This window comes from Aphidius gifuensis, linkage group LG2, assembly GCF_014905175.1.
Source record: "Aphidius gifuensis isolate YNYX2018 linkage group LG2, ASM1490517v1, whole genome shotgun sequence".
In the NCBI taxonomy this organism is placed as follows: Eukaryota; Metazoa; Arthropoda; class Insecta; order Hymenoptera; family Braconidae; genus Aphidius; species Aphidius gifuensis.
The window spans coordinates 99457-120125 of record NC_057789.1 but is presented as its reverse complement, the minus strand read 5'-3'; the positions used below and the strand labels follow the sequence as shown (position 1 = coordinate 120125).

Sequence of the window (20669 nt, the reverse complement as noted above, 5' to 3'; positions counted from 1 at the left end):
AATGAATTTAATTTTTCAAAGAGTTAAAATAGCAAATAAACACCCCCGTAATCATCAAGTCAAGTGGCGCCACTCTAACAATATGGTGGACTTGAAATATAATTGCACATTGTAGTCTGTTGTAGTCTATAAAAATAATAAAAACACACAGCTGTCAAAAATAGTTTTGTTTATTTTGTTTTATTTTTTTTTTGTTTCGACAATATTTAATTATTGAAAAAAGAAGAATCAATACACTCACAAATTAATTGTTGAGTTGATGAATAATATAAATAATAACATTTTGATAAATAAACAAAGTGTTTTATAATTATTATTGCAATAAATAGTATGATATATAGTCAATGATAATCTATGAATTTAGGCGTATTTAACAGAGTTAATCTCAAGGTAGCTATATAATAAATTGTTTAGGTATAATATAAATTAATTAATTAATTAATTAAATCATTTTTATAAATAATTAGGATACTGGAGGTGGAATGTATTCAGAATGGGCATCATTGAGTTCATTGATACAAAGAGGCTCAGATGAGAGTCGTAGTGTTTTAGATAAATTTTCAGCAGGTGCTGGACGTGAAGTTGCACTTTCAATTGTACGTCAATTATCATCAAATCTTGGTATATCACAAGCTGCTGAACCAAGTACATTAAATACAGATAAAGAAGTACAATGGTGTATGGAAGTAATATGTTATGGTTTATCATTACCCCTGGCTGAACATGATACTGTACGTGATTGTGTCAATGTTTATTGTGAATGGCTATCAGCACTATATTCTACACCAAAAATATCAGTACCAAAACCAATTGTTGATGATCCAAATTTTTATGCCAGAAAAATCATCAGTCATTTTCATAATTTATTTGTACCAAGAAAAGGCGAAGGTAATGTGTTTTAATTAATAACTATGTATAATATGACTAATTGGCTTGAAAAATAATATTTATTTATTTAATAATAATATTGATGATAACTTTTAGATTAAATTTGTTTTTTTTTTTCTCTCTCTTTCTGTCTTTCTCATCTTCTCTAAATAGTTTGGCCATTTTTGTATCAAGATTTAGGTAATATCTAAAATTATTAATTAAAATATCTATATTACTTGATAAATAATATTTTTTCTCTATTGGTTATTTATTAAAACATGTAGGAGCTGATACAATAAATAAACAAGCAGTATTGTGTCATCGTGTATTACGAACACTTCAACAAGTTGCACGTAGTACAGCTATTTTAGATGGTGAAACTTGGGAAAGTTTATTATTATTTTTAATTGGTATTAATGATGCATTATTGGCACCACCAGCTGTTCGTGAAGATGCCGGTGAACAATTATGTGAAAGAGTACTTGGTGTACTTCTTGAAGTTTGGCTTGTTGCATGTGAAAAAAATTTTCCATCACCACCATTATGGCGAACACTAAGAGAATCTTGTTTACGATGGCGACACAGACTTGCACTTATTGAACAATGGAATCGTGTTTGTCTAGCATTAACAGCAAAATTATTAAATATCATGTATGGACCAATGTTTCCAGAGCTTAAAATAAGTGAAGAAGACATGACCTTGGTACCATCAACAATATCAGATGAAGCTGTTGCACAAGCATGGTACAGATTACTAAGAACAATTGGTGATCCAGTTGATTTATGTAGACCAGCAGTTGTATCACAAACACAAGCATTTTTACAATATGCAATTGCAAGTACAAATGTCGTTGATCCATGTCAACATCCATGTTTACAAGCATTACCACATATTTTTTTAAAAGCAATAAAAGGTATTGCTGGACAAGTTGATGCATTTCTTGGTGAGTAATTATTTTTACATAATATTATGTTTTATTAAAAAAAGCACCATTCAACATTACACATGATTATTTATATTGTTGCATGTAAAAAATACTTTTTTTTATAATAATAATAAATGATCTATTGGTGTGGGTACACAATGAAATATTTTAATGAAATATTTTAGGAATATCACAAGCAAACTGTTGGGAAGAATGTTGTTCAAATAATTATCACAATACCTATAATAATAACAATAATAATAATAATAATAGTAGTAATGCCTCAACATTACAAGGAGGAAATCATCATTATTATTATGGATATTCAATTGGGGGGGTTGGTGGTAATGATAAAAGTGGTACAAATAGAGATCAACCACAACCATCACCAACACCACCACCAACTCAACGAAGACTTGCTAAAAGTTTTAGCGTTACACCTTCTGCTGTCACCAAGGGTAGCACTTTCTTTTCTATCTTTGCACTTGAAAATATCAAATAATTACTAAAAAAAAAAAAAATAAAAAAATAATCTTAAAATATTGTAAAAAATAATTGACACTATAAATTTTTATAAATTTTAATATTCAAGGAATGCCAAAAGCTTCATTGATTGGTTTAACAACAAGTAGAATAACAAGTCAACCATTGGCATTTGGTAATTCAGGACCATCATCAACATCAAGTACAGCTTCTGTTGCATCAATAAGTTGCAATGAAAATCGTCCATCATTGGCACCAGGTCGACCAAAATGTAATAGTATATTTCATTTATTTGGTGAGTGGCTATTTGAAGCAGCACTTATTGGTACAAATGGATGGTCACAAAATTTACCACAACCACTTGGTGCATCAAAACGTCCATCATCTGTTCTTGTTGATGGACCAAGTTCATTACAAGAAACTAAAACTGAAATACCATCATCATTGGGAATTGATCGTTATGAGTCAGGAAGAGCTGAAGCAATTGGTGCACTTTGTCGTATAATATGTGCTAAAAAAACTGGTGAAGATATATTACCAGTTTATTTATCAAGATTTTATCAAGCAATATCACGTGGTTTAAATATTGACAATATAAATATTAATGATAATAATCGTGAATGTGGTGAAACATTGGCTAGTATATTAATTAATTCATCAGATTTATTTAGACTTGATTTAGATGGTGTTGAAATACTTGCACCAGCTATTTTAACAGCATTAGAACTTGTATTACCAGATAAAGATCTTAAATTAAAATCACAAAATATATCAAAAATTGAATTGAGAAGAGCATCAATACAAATATTATTATCAATGCTTGTTTTACCATTGCATTATCAAAATCTTGAAATTCGTGAATTACCAAATACATCTGTTGGTATTGGTTTTGAAAAAAATACATTAACATTTGGACAACTTAAACCAAGACTCATGAACTTACTTATAAATGCACTTCAAGTAGAAAATGATTCACTCAATACTCACATGTTACTTGGTGGATTAATGCTTAGTGTTCAAGACTCGGCAACTGTTGAAGAAGTTGAAAAAACAACAGTTATTGAATCCATGATAAATGACAATACAACAACAAATTTATTATCGTCAGGTAAAATATAATCAATGAATTAATTTCACAAAATGCTTATTGCAATTTTATTATTTCATTTATTTATTTATTTATTTATTATTTTATTAATTATTTGCATAAAAAAAAATATGGCTTTGTAGTAAGCAGTGATTCAACAAGTCAAATAAGCATTGCCAGTGATATTCGATCACTTGGTGAATCATCAGATGTTGGAACTGTCCAAGAAGAAACATCTGCATTTGGTAAATATATAAATATGCAAGCTTTTATTATTATCATTTATTACTGCTATATTATTTATTATTATTTATTTTTTTTGTCTTTTTAATTTTAATATTAAATTTTGTAAAATTAAAAATATCTATTTTAGATTCAGCTCATGCACTTTTTTTACGTGCAACTTATCTTGTTTGTCATCGACTAATATCATCATGGAAAACAGATTTGAATATATCATTGGCTGCACTTGAATTATTATCAGGATTGGCAAGAACAAAAATTAGAGAAACAGGTAAATAATAATATTGTTATTTATTTATTTTTATAATAAAAAAAAAAATTAATTTATATTTATTATTTTGCATACAAGCAAGAAGACCAACGGGTATAGATATATATATATTAAATTTAATGATATTATTATGAAAAATATTTATTTATTATTTTTTTTTTTTTCAATAATATAGATGCATTGGAATGTAAACGTGCTGTTAAATGGCTTTGTGATTATATAACATACCAATGTTTTCGTCCACCACCAGCTCATTCAAAAGATCTTCATTCATCAATTGTTGCTGCATTTGGATGTTTAACAACATGGCTAACAGCACATCCAGAATTATTACAAGACAAGGATTGTTTAACAACAGTATTTGAAGTTGTTGAACTTGGTGTATCGGGTACAAAAAGTATTGGTAAACCTGGTGAACAAATTAAAATGAAAGATGAAAAAGAATTAAAGCCAGCATCAATGCGTGTACGTGATGCTGCTGATTCATTATTAACAATAATACTTGAACAAGTTGGATATTTTCCAAGTGCATGTGGTGCACAATCATTATCATCATTAATTGACGAAATAACACTGTGTCAAAAATTAAAAAAACAAACAACAATAAATGGTAATAATAGACAGTTGGCTGTTGAAAAATTTCGTTATTTTGTTGCTGAAAATAATGCAACAATGTTGGCATTATTAGAAGAGCCATTAATTGATGACAATGATAATGATGGAGATGGAGATAAAGATGATGAAGATGATGATGTTAATCTTGATGATGATGACGATGACGATGATGATGATGGTAATATTAAAAAAAATAATAATCTTAATAGCAAAAAAGAAAAACAAATACCAACAGTAACAGTATTAATACGTGGTCCATTTGGTAGACATGCATGGACAATGAAATTACGTCATTTGCCACGTCACAAATCTGGATTTAAAAGTATTAATGAAAATTTAGGTAGACCATTACCACTTGCTGAGGAAATAATTAAAACTGATTTTAAGCCAAAATTTTTTCCTGATAATATTGATAAAATACCACACTGTAAAGTTGATGAATCAATACCAAGTCTTGATACTGTTATGAATGACAATGATACTATTAAAAATGAACATTATTTACTTGAAAATTTACTTGATAAACAAATAATTAATGAAAGTAATATTGATAATAAAATTATAGATGATAATTATAGTGAATGCATGACACCAAATAATTCATATGATTATCAAACAGCAAGATTATTTTTAAGTCATTTTGGTTTTTTAAATATTGAATCATTAATACAATCTGCTAATAATAATAATGATAAATCAAATTGTTGTAATTTAATAGCATTAGATCCAACATTAAATGGTTTTTTAGCTGATCTTGATAGTATTGATCAAACAAGTCCAAGAACATGTGATACTGTACATATTTTTTATGTTAAATCTGGACAAAAAAATCCAATTGATATATTATCAAATGTTGTCAATAAAAATTATGTATCAGCTAATTTTTTAGAATTTATAAATTCACTTGGTTGGCCAGTTGATGTATCAAATCATTGTGGTTGGACTGGTCATGTATCAACATCATGGCATGCTACACCACCACCACCATCATCATCATCATCATCAATTAATTTTGATAATCATGGTGGTAGTTTATACAATGGTAATACACAAATATTATATTGGGCTGATGTTAATTCAGAAATTGCATTTATTATACCAACTTGTGATTCATTATCAACAACAACAACAACAGCAACATCTTCATCATCTTCATCATCGTCACATGGAATAATGATTGCTGAATCATTGGATGAACGTGAATTAAGTTATGGAAGTGATTGTACTATATCAAATCATACAAATTTTGAAAGAAGTATAAGTGATATTGTTAATAATAAAAATATAACAATTAATTCACATAATCCAAGAACAATGTCATTGGATTTAGATAAACAACCATTAAGTTTAAATGATAAATCATCAACAACAACAACAACAACAACAACATCAACAGTAACTGATACAACAACAACAACAAATACAACTAGACCAAGAAGAATAACAAAACATTCATTACCTGGACAAACAGATACACGTATTATGATTGTATGGCTTGAAAGCCATGAGGATTATTTAAATTTTCCAATATCACAATTATTATCATCAACAAATACTGGTATTGATACATGTAGAGTATTACAATCATCTGATGTACAAGTAATATATTTACAATCATTAAATAATGGATTAATGAGAGTTAAATTACAAGGACCAATAACACGTATTAATTTAGCAACACCACTTGTTGATGGAATGATTGTATCACGTCGTGTACTTGGTACACTTGTACGACAAACATCATTAAATATGGGAAAAAGAAAAAGACTTGATAATGATACTTATCATCCACCACATGTTAGAAGACGTTTAAAAATCCAAGATATGATTTATAAATATAAACGTCATTTATCACAACCTGAATTACTCACATTATTATTTACAAATCCACATAAATAATTTATTTAATATATTATTTAATTATATGTTATGAATCTCATTTTTATTTTTAAATATTAATTTTTATCTTTTAATAATTGATAATTGATAACAAAAAAGCTTTAAATATATTAAATTAATTGCATTAATAAATCAATCAACAAATGGCATCTCCAATCATGTGACACTGAATTTTATCATTTTATCAGTTAGTAATATATATTTATTGAAATTGGAATTCAGTAGATTCATGACTTGACTGAGAATAAAATAAAATCTTCAACAGCATCAGGTAATAATTATTATTTTAAATGGTTTTATTGTTTTTTATATCAATGATAAATGTGTCAATAAAAAGAAAAAAAAATTAATTTAAATCAATAAAATCTTGATTCTCATTGATTTTTATTGTTGAAAAATATTTCAATTGATAGATTATAATAATAATAATATGTAATTGGCCACCATATGGCTTATAGAGAGATAGTGAATAAATATTTTAATATATTATATATATATATTTTTCTTTTTTAATCTTGTATATTTGTCATGTTTAAAATTCGCCAAGTCATCGTTGAATTACTGCATAATCATTGGAGTTTACACACATTGAGTAAATATTTAAAAATATTAATTTATAAATTATTACACAAGTATGGAATAAAAAAAAAAAAAAATGAATAAAAAGTGATATTTATTATTTCATCATCATCATCATCATTTGAAGTGTATATAATGTTAAAATTATAATTGGAGTTAATTTGGTTGGTGTAACATGATGGACAATCAGAAAAATAACAATAAAAAAATATATTTATTGCGTAAACATTGTCATTGTCACTTGTGCTCAATTTTTAGTCATTATATAAAATAAAATACAATAAAATCTTGTCTCTTTTTCTCATTTCAATTATCTGTTTTTTTTTTTTTTTTTCATTTCATTTGAAACATAACATAACAATTTAAAAATAATTGATATAACTTGACTTTTATCAGCCACTATCTAAATCTCATTTATTTTTTAAATTTATATTATAAATAATTAAATGAATTTTAAATAAATGTTAAATATTTTTTTCTTAAAAAGTTTTGTGCATAGGTGAATATATGTGTGTGTATGTATCGAAATTTCGGGTGTATTTGAATTGCAGTTAACCTTGGCGCCGCGCCTTCCCACTCCCCTAATTTATTATCATTATTATTATAACTCTATTTTTTATATCTTTTTTTTTTTTCTTCTTCTGAAATAGTTGTGTGTGTGTTTGTCTTTTTTTTTTTTTATTAATATATATTGCCATTCTTTAATCAGACTGCGCCTTTACTAAAAAATAAAAACAACGAGTACGTACTTGTAGGTATTTTTTTTTTATATTGTTATAATCATCATCATCATCATTATTATCAATTATTATCATCATCTATTAGTCTATGTATTACTAGTTAAAAAAAATGAAATCACGTGTCTAGTTTGTATGTGCATGTGGATGAGTGAGTGTGTGTCTCTTATTATCATTTTTATTTCTCATTGGGGCTTTATAATTTTGACTCAATCGCTAACTAAAAGAGAAAAAAAAACTTTATTCAGTAATGCAACATTAAATATTGGTATTTATTTATTTATTTGTTTATTTAATTATTTTTCTAACAATTTAAAAATGTCAAAGTGCCGGACAAACGCCATTTTGATCAAAATATAATAAAATTTAATTTATTTAAAGAAAAAATAAATATATAATCTCATTTTTTTTTTTTTTTTTTCAACATTATCATCATGATGATGTATAAATCGAATTTAAAAAATATTGATAACATATAGCTCTATATATTTGTGAAAATGAAATATGAAAATGATATATTTGTGTTCTAAGAAATTGACTGTAATTGACACCGTGTGTTGACTGTTGACTGATTACTGCAGTTTCATTGGAAAAAAAAAAAAAAAAAAAAAAAAAAAAAGTTGCTTTCTCTCTCTTGGTTTGATTAAAAAAAAAATCTCTCTTCTCTCCGATAGTCTTACTTCAACATTTTTAATGAACAAGTAATGTATTTTATCATTATCCTCAGGTGATAACCAATAAATTATAAATTATAAATTAAAGTATTATTTATTTATTTATTTATTAAATTACTCATCATTGGTTGTGTATTACTATCACCATTTGTACACTGCCAATGATAAATTATTATTTTTTTATTTTTAAATTTAGTTAATTTAAATTTAGAAAATAAATTAAACTCTTACTTTTTTTTTTTTACAGAGATTAAGTGAAAGTTAGTAAAGAGAACCAGTTGTTATTGTTATTAATATTATGACCAAAATTTAAAAAAAGACCTTGATAAATGTGGATGTAACAACGATAAATAAAAAAAAAAAAATGGAAAATAATACAACATTCGATAATATTTGTGGCTCAATATTATGGGTAATTATTTAAATAAAATAATAATAATAATAATGAATTAATTGACATTGTAATTTTTATTGTTTTAAAATTTTATTACAGGACACAAATTTAACATGGACAACAAATGATCCAGATTTGACATATTGTTTTCAAAATTCAATACTCATTTGGTCACCATGTTTATTATTATGGAGTTTTACATTTTTAGAAACTTATTATTTGATGAATAGTAAAAGAAAAAACATACCATGGACATGGCACTTAATATTAAAATTTATTTTAACAATTGGACTTGTTTTACTTAGTTGTGTTGATTTATTTGTTGCTATTCATAATAGTTATGATACAATAATATATCCAGTTGAATATTATACACCAATTATCAAGATTCTTACTTTTGTAAGTATAACATTTTATAAATCATGACAATTAATACAGTGACAAGTATTATTTATTTATTTATTCATTTTTTTTTTTCCAATCAAGATATTAGCAGGTGTAATATTGTTTTATAACAAAAAATTTGGAATGAGAACATCTGGATTATTATTTTTATTTTGGCTATCATTGACAATTTGTGGTGTTGTCAGATTTAGAAGTATCTTGCTCAATTCAGATGACAAGGTAAGTAATTAAATATTATTTAATATAGGTATATTTTTAATTAATGTTTTAATATAAATAATCTATTTTTTTTTTTATTTTTTAGTATCGAAAAAGTTATTCATATGTATCATATATGATTTATTATCCACTTGTTGTAATGATGTTTTTACTTCAATTTATTGTTGAAGCTCCACCAAAATATTCAAAATATCCAGAGGTAATAATAATAATAAAAATATATCATATATAAAATATTAATTAAATTATTGATATTTCAAGGTTGAAAGACCATGTCCAGAACAAGCAGCATCATTTCCTTCAAGATTATTATTTGCTTGGTTTGATAAAATGGCATGGACAGGTTTTAAAAAACCACTTGAACCAACTGATCTTTGGTCAATGAATCCTGAGGATACTGCTGCTGAAATAATACCAAAATTTGATAAACACTGGAATAAACGAGTACAAAAATGTGAAAAGTAAGTATTATAATTATTATTTTTTATTTCGTAATAAATAAATAAATAAATAAATAAAAGTAATTTAATTGAATTTAAACACACAAGATTATTGTGGAATTATTGCAGGTAAGTAAAAATAAATATAAAAAATAAAAAAATAAAAAATTATAATATAATTTAAATTAAATTTACAGTACAAGTGCCAAAGCATCATTTGAAAAATCAACTGGTCATGTTGATTTAAATAATCAACGTAATAAAAAAAAAGTAGCATCAATAACAATACCATTGTGTAAAGCATTTGGTGGTACATTTATATTTGGTGCAATATTAAAATTAACACAAGATATTATGATATTTATTAGTCCACAAATATTAAATGCACTTATTGGTTTTGTAAATGCACCAGATGAACCAATGTGGAAAGGTTATTTTTATGCTGGTTTATTATTTTTAACAGCATCATTACAAACAATTGTATTATCACAATATTTTAATCGTATGTCTATTGTTGGTTTACGTATACGTACAGCATTAACAGCAGCAATATATCGTAAAGCATTAAGAATGTCAAATACAGCACGTAAAGAATCAACTGTTGGTGAAATTGTTAATTTAATGTCTGTTGATGCACAAAGATTTATGGAGCTAACAGCATATATTAATATGATATGGTCAGCACCATTACAAATTGCATTGGCATTATATTTTTTATGGGATATACTTGGTCCATCAGTACTTGCTGGTTTAGCTGTTATGATTATATTAATACCAGTTAATGCATTTATTGCATCAAAATCAAAATCATTACAAATGAAACAAATGAAAAATAAAGATGAACGTGTTAAATTAATGAATGAAGTATTAAATGGTATTAAAGTACTTAAATTATATGCATGGGAACCATCATTTGAACAACAAATATTAAATATTAGAAATAAAGAAATTAAAGTACTTAAAGAAGCAGCATATTTAAATGCTGGTACTAGTTTTATATGGTCATGTGCACCATTTTTAGTATCACTTGTATCATTTGCAACATATGTTTATGTTGATGAAACACATGTACTTGATAGTCAAAAAACATTTGTATCATTAAGTTTATTTAATATATTGAGATTTCCATTGTCAATGTTACCAATGATGATAACAAATGTTGTACAAGCTGCTGTATCTGTTAAACGTATTAATGTATTTATGAATAATGAAGAACTTGATCCAACAAATGTGCAACATGATAAAAATATTATAAATCCATTAATCATTGAAAATGGTACATTTTTATGGGAATCACAAACAAATGATGATAATGATGATAATAATACTTTATCAACTCCAACTTTACGTAATATTAATTTGAGTATTAAAAATGGACAATTAGTTGCTATTGTTGGTACTGTTGGTTCTGGTAAAAGTTCATTGATATCAGCATTTTTAGGTGAAATGGATAAATTAAATGGACGTGTTAATACATATGGTTCAATAGCATATGTATCACAACAAGCATGGATACAAAATGCAACAATGCAAGATAATATATTATTTGGTAAACAATTGGATAAACAATTATATTCAAAAGTTGTTGAATCATGTGCACTTGGTCTTGATTTAAAAATGTTACCAGCTGGTGATCAAACGGAAATTGGTGAAAAAGGTATCAATTTATCTGGTGGACAAAAACAACGTGTATCATTGGCACGTGCTGTTTACAATGATAGTGATATTTATTTTTTGGATGATCCATTGTCTGCTGTTGATTCACATGTTGGTAAACATATATTTGAAAGTGTCATTGGTCCAAATGGTTTATTAAAAAAAAAAACAAGATTATTTGTAACACATGGAATAACATATTTGCCTGATGTTGATAATATTGTTGTACTTAAAGATGGACAAATTACTGAAACTGGTACATATAAACAATTATTAGAAAAACGTGGTGCATTTGCTGATTTTTTAATTCATCATTTAACTGAAGGTAAATGTTTTAATAGTTTAATAGCTTTTATACCACACATATATATTCATATCATATTTATATTTTATTATTGTATAAAAATCAAGTTGGAAATTGTAAGTTTTAATAGTATTATTATTAAATTAACATTAATTTATTTTATTTTTTTTTTTTATTCAATTATGATTAATTTTAATTTTTACTATTATAATAGTACAAACAGAGGACAGTGGTGAAACTGATTTAGATGAAATAAAACAACATTTAGAATCAACAATTGGAAGTGAAGAATTACAACAAAAATTAACAAGAGCATTGTCAAGAATATCTGTTAGTAAAAGTGAATCAGGATCAGTTGGTGATCAAAAATCAATTACTGGATCATTAAAAAGGTTTATTATTTATTTGATTTTTAATTAAATTTATTTATTTATTTGATTTTTAATTAAATTTTTTTTTTTATAAAATCACAGACAAGCATCAACCGATAGTCATCAATCAACAGGTCTTTTACGATCTGGAAGTATTAAAGATAATAATAATACAACAAATATTGGTCGTAATTTAATTGACGTTGAAAAAACAGAAACTGGAAGTGTAAGTATTATTATTCATTATTATAAATATAATTTGTGATTTAATTTTTCATTTAATTTTTTGTTTTTTTAAGGTAAAATTAAAAGTTTATACACATTATTTAAAATCAATTGGTTGGTTTTTATCAATTTGTACAATTGCAATGAATGCAGTTTTTCAAGGATTCAGTATTGGTGCTAATATTTGGATGACTAAATGGTCAGATGATAAGGATATTGTTGATATAAATGGTACAGTTGATGCAGGAAAACGAGACATGTATGTTTCAGTTTATGGTCTTCTTGGACTCGGTCAAGGTAAGTTTTACTCTTTTTTTTTTTTCACAACAATATAAGAATAATAAACCCCTCTTACAATAATGATGATAATAATAATAATAGTAATAATAATAACAAAAAAAAAAACAATTCATAATCTCAACAGTTGATAATAATTGTCTTAATTATTTCAACAATAACACCAACGACACCAACAACAACAACAATAAAATATTTGCTAGAACAGCGAGTGTGGTTTGCTGTGTTTAGAAAAAAAGAAAAAAATAATAGTAGAATGCTTTAAAGTATTTTATTAAAATCAAAAAATGACAATCTATCGTAGTATTGCATGTTTTATTTTTATTTTTATTTATTATTTAAAAAAAAAAAAAAACATTTGCTTTTTCTAAAAAATTATTATATATTATAATTTAATTTCATAATAAGCATGTTGTTGTTTTTTTTTTTAAATTTTTTTCTATATAATAATATATTGCACACTTATTCTAAATATTTTAATAACTCCACAGAAAAAAATGAAAATATATTTTCCTATTAATCGAGAGAGAGAGAAAGAGAGAAATGCTATGTAGTAATGATTTGTTTAATAAATGTTTATTTCTAGGTTTAACTGCATTTATAATATCAATAATTTTGGCACTGGGAGCAATTAGAGCTTCAGTGGGCATATTCGAGGAACTTTTGATACATGTACTAAGAATTCCCGCATCATTTTTTGATACAACACCAAGTGGTCGTATATTGAATCGCTTTGGTAAAGACACTGACGTTGTTGACAATACGCTGCCAATGGTCTTACGAATGTGGTCTAATTGTTTTTTCTCGGTAGGAAAAACTCATTATCATCATATTTATTATTATTATTATTATTATTATTTAGTTGTGCTTTGTATATTTATTATTTTTTATTATCATCATTATTATTTTTTTAATTACACAGTCATTTTATTACTTTTATTTTTCCCAAATAATTTATAATCAAAGTTAATTATTTATTATTTGTTCTTTTAAAAAAAAAAAAGAGTTATATTATTGTTTCAGTTATTTTTGCATATATACCACAACTTTGTATATACATTGGTACATTGAGAGCATCAAACATTATGACCCGGCTTTTTTTAAATAAAATAATACACAGTAAAATGTCATTTTTTGATACAATACCAATTGGTAGAATATTGGGTGTATTTAGTGCTGACACAGACACAATGGACACTAGATTAAATAACACAATATCACAATGGCTTTCAAACCTATTCAGAGTAAGCTACACAATACACAAAAAAAAAAAAAAAAAAAACAAATTTATTATTTATATGATAATAATGATGATGATGATGATTAGTATTATTATTGTTATTATTATTATTATTATATGCATGTTTTAAATAATTTTACTAGTACAATTTTTGTAAATATATTATTTTATAATATCACTGAAGCTTGACGGATACAATTTCTCTTAAAATTAATTTATACTTAAATATTATAACTTGATAAAATTAGGTTTAATTTATTATTAAGTTGCATTATACTAATATATGCATGCCACAGCAAACTTCACCCTCTCGTCTAGCTAAATAAATTAATAATAAAAAACATCAACATCAACAACACCAACAACAATAATACAATATCAAAATACGAGGACAAGATTTTAAAAGAAAAAAACCACCGGTTTAGTTATTTAGATAGATATAAATCACAAGTATTTACGGCATGTATCTGAATCTCTGATGTTGTAGCGGTGTCGAGTTTTTTCTGCGACTTGGCACCACAGCTGGGTTGTTGGTTGGCTGCACGTCAAATGCATCTAATAATGTTACGCGGAATAATGCGTGCATCATTGAACTTCTTTGATACAACACCCACTGGTCGAATTATATCAAGATTTGCTAAAGATGTCGACGTCTTGGATACATCACTTCCCCAACAAATATCAGATAGCATCTATTGTTTTTTTGAGGTAATTTATTTATTTCAAACAAACAAAAAAAAAAAAAAATACATCCCTCCCCACAAGAAACAACAGTATTGCAATGCGTCTCATCTACTAGATATATATTTTATTTTGTCCGTTTATTATTTTTATTATTTTTTAAATTTATTATTATTTAATTTCTCTTTTAGCTTTTAGCTTTATATTATAATACTAAATTTTAATTTTAATTTATTTTTATTGTGTCCGTCAAGTTGGTGAGATTTTTTTTATTTTTTTTTTTATATAAAAATCAACAAGCCAAGTAAATCTCTTGTAAATTAATTATTATTTTTTGGGGAAAAAAAAAAAAAAAAAAAAGTAATGAAATTATTATATACTTAGGCATTTTACACCAGGCTTTATTTTTTTTTTGCATGAATTATTAAACATATATATGTGGTGGTGGTGGTGGTTGATGATTGGTGGTTGGTGCTAGTTATGATTATATTTTTAATAATAATAATTAATGATATTTCAGGTAATTGCAACACTCGTTGTAATAAGTTACAGTACACCGGCATTTTCATTGTTAATATTACCAATTGGTATTATTTATTATTTTATTCAACGTTTTTATGTTGCAACATCAAGACAATTAAAACGTCTTGAATCAGTATCAAGATCACCAATATATTCACATTTTAGTGAATCAGTAACTGGTGCACAAACAATAAGAGCATATGGTGAACAACAAAGATTTATTAAAGAATCAGAAAATCGTGTTGATTTTAATCAAGTTTGTTTTTATCCAAGTATAATTGCCAATAGATGGCTGGCTGTGAGATTAGAAATGATTGGTAATTTAATAATTTTTTTTGCTGGTTTATTTGCTGTACTTGGTCGTAATACAATGAGTCCAGGTCTTGTTGGTTTATCTGTTAGTTATGCATTACAAATAACACAAACATTAAATTGGCTTGTACGTATGACATCTGATGTTGAAACAAATATTGTTGCTGTTGAAAGAATTAAAGAGTATGGTGAAACACCACAAGAAGCACCATGGGAAATTAAAAATACAACACCACAAAAAAATTGGCCACAAAATGGTTGTGTTGTATTTGATAATTTTAAAGTACGATACAGAGAAGGCCTTGAGCTTGTATTAAAAGGTGTTACATTTAAAATAAATGGTGGTGAAAAAGTTGGTATTGTTGGAAGAACTGGTGCTGGTAAATCATCATTGACACTTGCATTATTTAGAATTATTGAAGCTGCTGATGGTAAAATATTAATTGATGATATTGATATATCAAAATTGGGATTACATTCATTGAGATCAAGATTAACAATAATACCACAAGATCCAGTATTATTTTCTGGTAGTTTGAGAATGAATTTAGATCCATTTACATTACACAGTGATGATGATTTATGGAAAGCTTTGGAAAATGCACATCTTAAATTATTTGTTAAATCATTACAAAATGGATTACAACATGAAATAACTGAGGGTGGTGATAATTTAAGTGTTGGACAACGACAATTAGTATGTCTTGCACGTGCATTATTAAGAAAAACTAAAATATTAATATTGGATGAGGCAACAGCTGCTGTTGATTTGGAAACTGATGATCTTATTCAACGAACAATTAGAGAAGAATTTCAAGATTGTACTGTACTTACAATTGCTCACAGATTAAATACAATTATTGATTCAAACAGGTAATATTTCAATTTAATTATTCAATTTATTAAATTAAACAATTTATTTATTTTTTTTTATTTTCAGAGTCATTGTTCTTGATAAAGGTTACGTAACAGAATTTGATTCTCCAAATAATTTATTACAAAATCCAACTAGTGCTTTCTACAGCATGGCAAAAGATGCTGGGCTTGTAGCATAATTATTATTATATACTCAAAAAACTTAAACTAATTACTTATTATTATTATTATTTTATTTTTTTTTTTTTTCGTAAATTTTAACGCACATGGCATTTTATTATTTGGTAATAGTAATTTAATATTATTGCCACAATTATTGTATTTGTTATTTGCCGACAATACTGCCATTATGTAACGCGGCTTTTTTTAAACTTAAAATGACGCAAATTCGTTTGTGTTTTACTTAATTTCCACTTGATTTATTTTCTTTTTTTTCAATATTTCATATAATTTTCAAAAAAAAAAAAGGAAAAAAGTAATAGCAATAATTTAAAAAAAAAAAAAAAAAATCATCTATGTACAGTGTAGATAAATCAATGAATTATTTCTTTAGTACAAAACCATTGTAATGCGTCTCTTGCCTTTTGAACAAATAAAAAATTACACTACTTGTACAATTTAGAAATAAATAAACAAATAAAATAAATTAAAATTAAATGATTGATTATGAAATTAAACCACATATAGAGGAGCCAAAATAACTAACAAATAATAATAATAATTATTATAATTGTTTTAATGATAAAAAAATCATAAGTTTTAGTGCATTTAATTAAATTTTTCACACACTTAATATTCATTGATTAAATCACATGATAGATAAAAAATAATTCTTTTGAAAGTTAATTCTACTTTTTTCTTTTATTTTTTAATATAAAAAAAAAAAAATATTGTACTTATAAATTTGTATAATTAAAATATATATATATTTAAAATGAAGATTGTGAAAATGTTGAATGCAAGAAAAAAAGTGCCTTTATCATCATTAACAAAAATAAAAATAAATAGTAATAATAATAATAGTAATAATTTGATTTAATGTATGATACTTGTGTAGAATAAATAATTAATTAAATAAATAAATAAATGAAAAAACAATAAGAAATTAATTATTAATTGGAAGTCCTGAAAATTCAGGTATTTTTTTTATTTTTTTTTTCAATTATCACACACACACACACAATATATGTGTGCAATAAAATACATAATAATAATAAAAATTATACAATCTATATAATTAAACATTTACAATAATATTTATTCTAGATACTATTAAAAAAAAAAGATGATGAATTTATTTGCAAACAATTGGCTGTTGATGAATAATTTTATAAACACACACACATATTGAATTTATTATTATTATTATTATTATTATGCTATATAATGAAATTAATTAATCAGTTTTTTTACTAGCACTATCTTTAGTTTTAGTTGTAATAGCAACAACAGCAGCATTATTATCATCATCATCATCATCATCATTAGATGGAGGATTAGCTGATATTGAATCAGCAGCTTCACCAGTAAAACCAAATTCATTGACTCGAGATAAATCAATTTTATATATCCATCTTTGATATAAAAATATAAAAAATACAATATCATCACGGAAACAACCAAGTCTATATAATGTTGGCATTTTAATAACAAATGCAAATATATCATCAATAAATGTATTTAAAAATTTATATGACATCATACGCCATGGTAAATGTGCAACACTTTTTAATTTATAATTAATAAATAGCTGTGGTGTCATCATGATAAATCCAAATGTCAATAAAAATCCATAAAGCATATTTAATACCCATGAATACCATCCCTTGTGTTCCAAATACATTAATGAATATAATGCATAACCACCAAGTAATGGATACAATGCCCATGACAAATATCTAAATGCAAGTTTATCATATTGTTTTGTTGATGATTCTGTGTATGAACTTTTATTTGTCAATGTTATACGTGGTATAATACCAAGTATTTTGCTGCCAACACGATCAATACCAATATCAACAACTTTATTTATTTTCCATATTTCAATACACAAACCAATTCCACAACTAATACGTATCATTGTATTTGATTCATTATCCAGCACATACAACAGTACAATTAACGATTGAAATACATTAAAAAATACTGATCTAACTGATAAACCTTCAAGTGACTTTCTGTTATTCCAAAATTGTATGTCATTTTTAAATGCCAAAAATTCAAATATACTGTGTAATACTGATATAAATATTGTTGCACCCAATAAATATATATTTGTTTCAAGTATTGTTTCTTTAAGAGTATCTTGATCACTGTCATCTTCATCACCAGCAACATCACCCATTAATGATGATGTCCATTTATTTCTCATTGATTGAGCTGAATAAAGTTGCCATTTAAATAATGACAATGGTTGATATGTTATACGTATTTCAAGTTGTTTTATTGTGTCATTTAATGGCTGATAATCACGATTCATATTCCAAAAATCATTAAAAAATAATACAGGTTTATATGAATTACCACCATTTGTAAATTCAATATATTCATCAAGTGGTGGTGCAACTTGTCCATGTATCCAATTTGTCCAATCAGTAACCATATTTATTGTTATATTTGGATGCCAATGTGATACTATTTCTTGTTTCATTATTTGAGCTTTTTTTATTTCTTCTTCGCTTGCTGTTGTTTCACCAGTCAATAAATTATGTTTTTGTTGATATTTAATTTTTTTATATTTATTTAACATTTTTTTACTATATGATACTTGATTTAAATTATTATTATTATTATTTAATAATTTTGTACCACTTTTAACAGCATAAACATGTATAAATATTGAACCATTATTTTTTAATTGTTTACTTGGTGTAAATGTATGAATAAATTCACGTGTACCATCATTATTATCACCACTATACCAATCACCATATATTATATTTTTTTCATGCCATATTAATGCATTATTATCATTGTAATTATTAAAATTTTCCAATTCCGATAAATAAATATATAAATCAAATAATGTACCATTATCAAATATATTTGATGCTGGTAATTTACCTTGTACACCACTGCCACCAACACCAGTGTTATTTGGATCTGGTGTTGGTCTTCTAAAAAATGATGTTATAAAATATATTATCAATGATCTTATTATCAATGATTTTGTAACAGCAAAAAATGATTCCCATTTACTGGGTTGATATTTTTGTCGTTGTTCATCAGCAGCAAGAGCAGCTGCAGTTGCAGCATCAACATCACCATCATTATTATCTGGATTTTCAGCAACTTGGCCAGCACCAGCATCATTATTTATCTAAAAATATATATATCATTATTATTTTTAATACATATTTCAAAATGAGTAGGTAATATGTATAACTATTAATTGATAACTACCTGATTATTATCACCATCATGAATAATTGCCAAATCACTATTATTCTCCTGTTGATTGATCATGTCCCTCGTGACATTTTCTATTTTAACACAATCATTACCATCACCATCAGCCATTTTTTATTATTTATTTATTTATTTATTTATAATATTTTTAATAATTTTAATAATAATAAAATATTATGGCCGCCCAACACGTCCACGTATACAATATTTATTATTATTTTGGAGTAAAAAAGAAGAAAACAAATTTTTCTCCCTTCAGCTGATGACTAGAAAACCAAAAAGTCAACGAAAAAATTAAATTTTTAACATTGGAGCAATGTACCACCCTTGTGTTGCGTGCGCAAGTCATTTATTTCATAACTCGCTTTCTTTCTCTCTCACTCTTTCTGTTTTTTATATAAAAAAAAAAAAAAAAAAATTTCAATTGTCACTTGGTAGAGTGTGTGTGTGTGTGTATCCTATACATATAAATAACACTTGCTGATAAATTTTTTCTCGTTCACCAGGAGGTAGTTTTCCCAGTCAAGGATTTTAAACGATCAGAGCGCCATTCGCAAATTTCCATCTCTCTCTCTCTCTATAAACATTGTGACGTCGGAGTAAAATTTTTTTTTTTTTAAATACTTGGCGTCTGTATGACGCATAAAAAAAGTAAAAACTATATACACAAGGAGGCGGGGCATAATCTACTTGATATTTAGTTGATATATTATTATTATTTATCCTGAAACAAAATGATGATCATCATGATAATTGATAATGAGAATTTAGACAGAGTACATGTTAATATTGAGTGATTAATTAAGACATAAATAAAATTGCAAAAGTTTAAAGGGATATAGTTGAATAAATTAAAAAAACAACAACAACAAGTTTAGATGTGAATATTGATTTTAAAGAGTTTAAATTTTCATAAACAAAAATAACAACAATCA

General features: G+C 25.6%; 2 protein-coding genes across 21 annotated transcripts; one reads left to right on the top strand and one right to left on the bottom strand.

Moving 5' to 3' along the window:
- The first annotated feature begins 118 nt into the window (after positions 1-118).
- Positions 119-16780, top strand: LOC122848051 (multidrug resistance-associated protein 1). 20 transcript variants are annotated; one of them, XM_044145843.1, is made up of 14 exons: positions 7629-7714; positions 8632-8796; positions 8878-9177; positions 9265-9402; positions 9488-9601; positions 9664-9863; positions 9951-9971; positions 10040-11823; positions 12017-12194; positions 12276-12399; positions 12473-12695; positions 13282-13502; positions 15137-16323; positions 16391-16687. In XM_044145843.1, the coding sequence occupies exons 2-14, from the start codon at positions 8749-8751 to the stop codon at positions 16503-16505; spliced, it is 4653 nt and encodes a 1550-aa protein (XP_044001778.1). In that variant the 5' UTR covers positions 7629-7714; positions 8632-8748; the 3' UTR covers positions 16506-16687. The 20 variants fall into 20 exon arrangements, with proteins under 20 accessions (XP_044001764.1, XP_044001765.1, XP_044001784.1 ...); XM_044145838.1 differs by having other exon boundaries at positions 7630-7724; XM_044145844.1 differs by having other exon boundaries at positions 7710-7728.
- LOC122848074 (cleft lip and palate transmembrane protein 1 homolog) lies at positions 16598-20301 on the bottom strand. Its single transcript, XM_044145890.1, has 2 exons — positions 19729-20301; positions 16598-19645 (listed from the first exon to the last, which is right to left on the bottom strand). The coding sequence occupies exons 1-2, from the start codon at positions 19843-19845 to the stop codon at positions 17723-17725; spliced, it is 2040 nt and encodes a 679-aa protein (XP_044001825.1). The 5' UTR covers positions 19846-20301; the 3' UTR covers positions 16598-17722.
- Between the last annotated feature and the right edge of the window lie 368 nt (positions 20302-20669).